Source organism: Arachis hypogaea, chromosome 6 (genome assembly GCF_003086295.3).
Source record: "Arachis hypogaea cultivar Tifrunner chromosome 6, arahy.Tifrunner.gnm2.J5K5, whole genome shotgun sequence".
Taxonomy (NCBI): domain Eukaryota; kingdom Viridiplantae; phylum Streptophyta; class Magnoliopsida; order Fabales; family Fabaceae; genus Arachis; species Arachis hypogaea.
The window spans coordinates 107548873-107556882 of NC_092041.1; the positions used below are offsets into that span (position 1 = coordinate 107548873).

Here is an 8010-nt window from a genome sequence, read left to right on the forward strand (position 1 = left end):
CTCTATATTGGATTTAAATTTGTGACTGACTTTAAAATGTTTCTCTTAAAAATATACTAATTCATAAAAGACGTCATTTGTATCATATTCATGTAAAATCTTACATTTATTCCGTATAGATCTATCTATATATTTTTAAGATTTAACCTCCAAACACAAACACATACAGTAAATAAAAATTTAACACATTCTCAAAGTATATATTATCTATTCCCAATTTTTATACATCTTAGACTATATTTACTTACTTGAATGTCGGAATCTACGACCCTATTTCTTAAATATACCAACCTGAATTTACGTTCCAATCCTAAAAAGTTTAGGTTCCACAGTTACGAAATGTAATCTAAATTTACGTTCGGAATAATACTTATTTGAGTGGCTGTTGATTGAAGTGAGTGCTTCAGGCATGCATGAAATAGAAAAAAAGCATTATGACCGTTAAATTTTCGCATTGCAGTAATGTAATTGCTTGCAATTGTAACTTAATACCTGTATACTGCTCAATTGTTGATGATGGAGCTTATTTCTATTCATCAATATGTTTGTTTAACTGTAGTTAGATACGGATTCTCCCATATTGCTTCTCAAATTCTTGGTCCTGCTCTTTATACTATAATCTGTGGTTCCTGAGCCGACAAATCATTGAAATTCTACTTCATTTGGCAACTAGCTTGCACACTACTACATTTCTTCTTATTATAAATAGGATGAGCACACATTGCTATTCCTCTGTGCAAACATTAGCTTTTTCTTAAAACCTTCTTATTAATTCATACACAACACAAATTAAAGGAATATAATGGCATCGAGTTCAATGTCATCTTCAGGGTCATGGAGTGCTAAGGACAATAAGGCCTTTGAGAGGGCATTGGCGGTTTATGATAAGGACACTCCTGACCGTTGGTACAATGTTGCTCGCGCCGTCGGCGGAAAAACTCCCGACGAAGTTAAGCGCCATTACGAACTTCTCCTCCGAGATGTTAAGTCTATTGAATCAGGGCAAGTGCCATTTCCAAAATACAAGAAAAGTGGAGGTTCAAACTAAGAGAAAGAACAGGTTTTTTTATCCTATCTATCATTTTTTTTTTCAGTAAATTTTATGATTTTGATAAAACAAATTAGTATAAATGTTTAACAAAAAATATTTTTTGCACATAAAAAATCATTCACTAAATCAATTATCATATATTTGTATATAAATATATATTATTTTATTTACTTTTAATATATATTTTATATTTTAACATATATTATATACAAATTAATTAAATTAATAACTAATTTTTTGTATACATATAATTTAGTTAAAATTTTAATTATACCTGTATCACACTTAAAAGAACCATATACAAATAACAAAATAATGGTACAATAATTACATATTAAATATTATCAGTGATATTTTGATTTATTTTTTGTTTTTAAATACATGTTTTATTGCATTGATACTCAAAAAGATTTTAAGTAAAAAAAAATTGGTCTGTGCAAGAGCGGCACCAAATATAATGGTAGTAATATATGAAAATACGGTTAAGGCGGTTAGTTCGAATAGCAAACTTTTTTACCTGCTGAATAAAATATTAAGGGTAAACTATCAAAATAATATTCAAAAATTTGTATTAATTTTTTTGTGCATCTTCTAATATTTATTCAAATATTGTTACAAAAATCTTAATCTAGTAAATAAGTCATTTGCTAAATATAAAAATTTTTTGTTATAAAAAATATAATACTTATTAATTTTTTGGACATATTTTTAAATTATTCAGGAATTATTTTGTTGATAACAGTTTTTAGAGACTTTTTGTCCGCGACTAAATCTTTGATTATTAAATTGATATTTAATCCAAATATTAACTTATGCTAAAAAGTTATAAAAAAAAGTAGTATATATACACTAAAATTGGTGTAAAAATTTCTAGACATCTAATCTAAAATTACTAATCAAATTGTGATTTCTATGCACTTGTACACTTGTATATGAACTCATTTCACCTTTATCTTTAGATTCAAATATATTTTGTTTGTGCAAACATACAATGTATTCTGTAGATTTTTTTATTTGCTTTTCCCTGAACTTATATTACTATCTCTTTCTTTCACTTGCAGGCATTGGCAAATTAAGAATTTGTGATTTTCACTATAAATTAAAGCAGCATTTTTTCGTCTATAGGATCGTAGTAGCAGTAACACTTTGTGTAAATTATTTGTCAGTGCTATAGCACTGTACTATATAAATATATTAATCATCATAAGAATCATGTACTATGATTCCATGTTGTAATTTATTTATTCCAATCAAGCTGCTAAGGTGAACCAAAGAATTTAGTCCCCATCATTAATAAATTAACGTTCTAACTTTTGTTAGAATATTTTGTTGTGGACTATTAATGGTTGACTTTGTTTATGTTGAATTAAATGTTTAAAATTAATATTTCTGTAAGTTTATGAAGTGATTGAGTGGTATATTTTGGATTTTAAATACTACTACTTATTATTGAAGAACTTTAGGATTCATAATTAATGTATATGATAAGACAGATAATAGTGTAAGATTCTTATATTTTAAGTTTTTAATAACTAAAACTTAATCACTCTATATATATGTTATATAATAAAAAGATTCACACATTCATTTAATTGTCTTGACGGCTAATGAATTTATCATGTATTAAAGAAATTAGATAAAATATTTTTGAGTGTCAAATTGTACTCTCACCAAATTAAAATAATATTTTTCACTACTTGGCTCATACAACAATCATCATGAAACTTCCAGAAGTATACGCCATACGTATTTCAGAGGACAAAATAAATACTTCAACGATTTACGAGACAAATCAACATAGTTAGTTTTGACTAAAGATCTATATTTCATAATATGATGAAATGTGGAAGTATTATTTAGTAACTATTAGTTTATATTTTTAAGTGTTAGAATATTCAATTTAATTTTATATATTTTAATTTAATTTATTTAATAGTTAGCAGAATTTTTTTAAGATAAATAGTTTTATTTTAAATTAAAATAAAATGTTTGGTCTAATAAAAACTACACGTAACAACCACAAATGGAAAAGATCTAACTAAAGAAATTCAAAGACAATTAAGATAGAGAGAGTGAAATTTTGGTTAAAGTAAGTTTACTTGAAGATTTTATCCTTATGGTAGTCAATATATAACGGCACAAATGAGGTTCAAACTTCAAATCATATAAAATTTATATCAACACCATTATTACGCAAGAAGCTTTCAAGAGGTATAGGTTCCACATTTTTTCTGGATTGCTTACTTCTGAGAATAAGGCTAAAGAGGTAAAACAATCTAAGTGCGCATAATTAACTCTGTAAATCTCTAATCTGACCAATTTTTTTGTGTAAACAAGAAAGAAACAAAGAGGTTTCTTATGGTTTTGGTCCCACCGTTGTGGAATCAGTTTTGTTCTTTTGGAAGTGGACTGTTCTGTTTCGAAAACTGGTTCGGCAGTTTTCCTTTCAAAAATCATTATACTCTCTAGAGTTTGGATATTTCTCGGATTTAGGCATCCGTAAAAAGTCTCAGATTATTCAACTTTTAGAAAAAACAAAATATATTTTTAATGAATTACATATAATTAATAATATAAAAAAGAAAATAGTAGTAGATATTGAAGTTTAAATAATAAGAAAGAAAACAATATGACAAACGTGTATTTGATTGAAAGTGTCAATAATGAATTTAGGCTTCTTGAGCCAAGACACACCCCCTTTTGTTTCTCTAATGTTTTCTTTGAACATACACGACCCTTATCCTTTGCAATCGCTTCACCCCGTGAATAATGTACATAACATTAGCGTCATCATTGAATTGGTCTTTACACTCATTGACCCATAAAGACACACGTACACTTCCATTAACGTTTAATAACATTAATAATAAATATTTTAATTTTATACATAATTTAATTTTAATATATGTTAATCTTTAAATTAAGACAATAATAAAATTTACTTTCTCATTTATTTTTTTTTATTTTTTAAATAATTTTTTTCTTTTAAATAAATAAATCTTTTGACCAGTATGACGAAACAAAGAATCACGTTTAAAAGATTTGAATTGTTAAGAGCATGAAATCCTCTGAAAAAAATAGAATTAATTATCCGATTACTATTTATGTAAACAATCATTTGGCACCACTACTATTGCACTCCTCGATCTGCATTGTAGCCAGTCAGTTACTTTAAGTAGTACCGTAGTGGTAACCAACTTTCATTCGGCACTTTTTTTGTTACTTCATTCCTTCCTTCAAAAACACACTTCAACTTCAATTCAATTCAATTCAAGGGATTCAACAAACAACTTCTTCATCATGGTGAATGCTGCGCATTTCTTCTTCGGTGTAATAGGTGCGTGACTCACAACCTCCCTCACTCGATCTTCTTTTCTTTCTTCAATTTGTGCCTTCTCTATCTGATCTCGTGAATCTCGTTCGTCGTTACAGGAAATGCTTCTGGACTCTTCCTATTCTTGGCTCCAACGTAATTAATTATATTCCTCCTTCTTCGTTTCGTATTGGATTAAAGCCTTTTTATTCTTTCATTTCTTATTTTAATTTGTGTTTAATTTGCAGTATTACATTCAAGAGGATTATTAAAAACAAATCCACAGAACAATTCTCTGGAGTTCCTTACCCTATGACACTGCTCAACTGTCTTCTTTCCACTTGGTAATTAAATTAATTTAGTTATTTCTTACACTCCTCTATTCTCCTCTTCTTAATATGAAACTCTTTTGTGCACAGAATTTTTTTTGTTCTTCCGTTTTCGTTTTCTTTTTCTATTGGCGGTGGTTTGTTGTTTTGAGTTTGAAAACCTTCAATTCATGTAGATTTATTTTTGTGCATACTTTACTATCACTACGTACATTGATCAAGAAACTAAAACTTTGCGACGTTATTTACAGATCGGATAAATTTATTTATCTAATTTCTCTCTCTAGTTACTTTGTCTCTCTTCTATATTGTTCAAAATTCAAATAATAATAATAATAATAAGTAATGAGTCTTCCCTTTCAATATCCAAATGTTGGCATAGAAATATATTTCCTATATTCTTTACATGGATACATCTTTTTCAGTATATTATGTTATCCAAATTTTATTTGAAATATATCTTTTATTATACATAATTTATAGAAAAACGTTATTTTAATTATTTGAACACAAAACTTTTTAGTTAAAGTATATATAAACCACTTGTCGTTTTATCTAATTCACTTTATATTATTTTTAATCTTTTTGTACTGTCAATTAGTGTAAAAGATTTTTAAGCACAATCAAATTTGTATTAATAGTAAAAAAAATTTAAATACATAAGTTTAATTAGATAATAATATAAAATATTTTAGTATATTAAAATTAAATTTAAAAAATATTTTTAATTATAACATATAAATAATGATCTAAAATATCCAATTAAATTGATGGTTCTGATCATGAGAAAAAATAAATGCATAAACAGGTATGGATTGCCATTTGTGTCTCCAAACAACATACTTGTAGTGATAATAAACGGCACAGGAGCATTGATAGAAATCGTATATGTAATAATCTTCATAACGTATGCACCGCCGAAGGAGAGGAACAAAACCCTTGGGCTCTTCTCATTTGTAATAGCAGTTTTCGCCATCGTTGTTGTTATTTCCCTTATTGCCCTTCATGGCAATATCAGAATGGTCTTCTGCGGTATGGTTGCCGCCGTCTTCTCCATTATTATGTATGGCTCTCCCCTCTCTATTATGGTAAGCTCTTTTTTCCATCTTCTCTTTATTATTCATACAACAAACCAAATTGAAGTGGTCGCAGTGATTAGTTTATTTGTCATTCTAACTAAAAATTAAATTGTTAAAGAATTTGAATCTTATCTTATACAGTAATTTATTAGTTAGTAATAAAATTTGCAACGAATTAATTATTATTGCTGGATCGAAAGATACTGTAAAAAAATGTATTACTCTGAAATTGTCGGCCACTAATAACTAAATCACTAGAGCCTGTATTTTGAGGAGGAAAATTAAAAAGGAATATTAGTTATCATGATCAAGAAAGTAACGTACTAGATCTTAGCAATTTGCATGTTACTAGTAAAATGATGATTGTTTGGTGCCCCCACAAATATCCCTATCATGTGAATTGGGATAGACTCGGTTGGGTAGCTTGTCCTTTTTGCTCACCATCCTTTTCCCTTTTCCTCTTCTGGTAATGCGTCCCTTCATCAAGAAAGATCCAATGCCATTATTATGAATGAAGTTGTGCATATCATATGATATGTTTATCTCCTTTCAAATATATAACTAATAATTTTGATTTTTCTTTTTGAATGACACAGAAAACTTTTTTAGTGCATTAAGTGCTGGAACATTATTCTACCAAAGAATAAAATAATTTTTAATTCAATCGTACATTTTAATAGTAAATATACTCTTTGTAAAATATTTTTTTTACTTTTTTAATTTTTTACTTAATTTACATTAGGATTATTTGGTCTAAATATATTAATTTCTTAACAAATTTAAAAGAGGAATAAAGAACACTTATTTTGAAAAGAAATAGTATTTAATTTACTTATTTAGCAACTTATAAAGTTTTTACTACTGCTTCATACAGGATATAATTTTACTTTCTAAATAATAGTAATATTTAACACTCATAAATGTATTTTTCTACTTCTGTATGTTCTTATCTAATGCTTTCATGAAACGGTTCTAGCAGTGTCAAATTAAAGAAACCTTGTCGTCTTGTATTTGTTTTTCCTTTGTGATAATAATTATGGACCGTATGTTATGTTTTGTGGACCTGATAATATGATTTATTTATTTATTTATGTAAATTAAATGAATGCAGAAACTGGTGATCAAAACTAAGAGCGTGGAGTTCATGCCGTTCTACCTTTCCCTCTTTGTGTTCATCTGTGGTACTTCCTGGTTCATTTATGGCCTTATAGGCCATGACCCCTACCTTGCAGTAAGCACATACATCTTCACTAACTTGAGAATTTGAAAAATTCAACAATTATGATGAATAACTGTATGGTTGGATGAAACATATATAGGTACCAAATGGAATAGGATCAGCATTGGGGACAGCGCAACTAATATTGTATTTCATGTACCGAGGCAACAAAGGTGTTAGCAAAGAGGAAACAAAGGCAGCAACAGAAGAAGCAGCAGACACTATGGAGATGGGCGTTGCAAAAGCCACATCATTGGAACAATAATAATGCAATGCAAGCTCATGAGGACACGTGTCTGCTGTTCTGTTTGTTCGCGTTGCTTGCTATCTTATTATAGTAGTATCTTAAGTTATTGCTTAGTGTTTGTGGTTCGGCATTTTAGTTGTTAGTTGCTCTTGTTGTTTATGATGATATTATGAATTTCAATCTGAAACGACTCCCTTTTAGTGATTTTCTCTATTTTTCTTGCTTTTCATTATACTTCTTTGGTTTTAAATAATTGCTCATGAATGAATTCAGAAATGATTGTAACATATGAGAGAAATAGAAAATGATGCATGAAGCCATGCAGAGACTATAACTTTTTATGCAAGAAAAGCCTCACAAATCTACTTGATTTACTAACTACTTAACTGTTTTTCCTTAACTGATCATGATTATTAGAGTCTTCACTAATGGTTCAATTATAATCCTCTACATTTAAATGACTATAAACGTAATTTTATTAATTATCATCATAAAAAGTATTCTCTAAACAAAGAATTAGTCACCATATTAATAATTACTTATTATTTATATGTGTGTATGGATGGGTGGGTGTGTATATATAACTGGTTATTACCAAATTGAAAATAATCAAATCTATTATATTGGAATAATTAATATTTTTTAATAGATAATTGTTTTCATTATCTAAAAATGAATGAATAGTTGACGAGAGTGCAAAAAGAAAAATAGAAAAGTAATGTACAAAATAAAATTGTGAATGTAATTCTTGTAATGGAAAATATTTAGAAAA

At 27.9% G+C, this 8010-nt stretch overlaps 2 protein-coding genes across 2 annotated transcripts; both read left to right on the top strand.

Moving 5' to 3' along the window:
• The first annotated feature begins 752 nt into the window (after window positions 1-752).
• On the top strand, window positions 753-2341 carry LOC112698294 (protein RADIALIS-like 2). Its single transcript, XM_025751602.2, has 2 exons — window positions 753-1060; window positions 2113-2341. Exon 1 carries the CDS (start codon window positions 803-805, stop codon window positions 1046-1048), a length of 246 nt encoding a protein of 81 aa, XP_025607387.1. The 5' UTR covers window positions 753-802; the 3' UTR covers window positions 1049-1060; window positions 2113-2341.
• Window positions 2342-4070: 1729 nt separating this feature from the next.
• Window positions 4071-7442, top strand: LOC112697429 (bidirectional sugar transporter SWEET1). Its single transcript, XM_025750605.3, has 6 exons — window positions 4071-4388; window positions 4484-4520; window positions 4613-4708; window positions 5502-5781; window positions 6884-7003; window positions 7092-7442. The coding sequence occupies exons 1-6, from the start codon at window positions 4352-4354 to the stop codon at window positions 7254-7256; spliced, it is 735 nt and encodes a 244-aa protein (XP_025606390.1). The 5' UTR covers window positions 4071-4351; the 3' UTR covers window positions 7257-7442.
• Window positions 7443-8010: the final 568 nt, after the last annotated feature.

Excerpts from the sequence above, each read along its gene's own strand:
- LOC112698294 (XM_025751602.2), top strand. The coding sequence starts at position 803 with ATGGCATCGAGTTCAATGTCATCTTCAGGGTCATGGAGTGCTAAGGAC.
- LOC112697429 (XM_025750605.3), top strand. The coding sequence starts at position 4,352 with ATGGTGAATGCTGCGCATTTCTTCTTCGGTGTAATAG. Across the intron at positions 4,709-5,501 it reads AACTGTCTTCTTTCCACTTG|GTATGGATTGCCATTTGTGT; the intron begins GTAATTAAATTA and ends ATGCATAAACAG. Across the intron at positions 7,004-7,091 it reads GCCATGACCCCTACCTTGCA|GTACCAAATGGAATAGGATC; the intron begins GTAAGCACATAC and ends AAACATATATAG.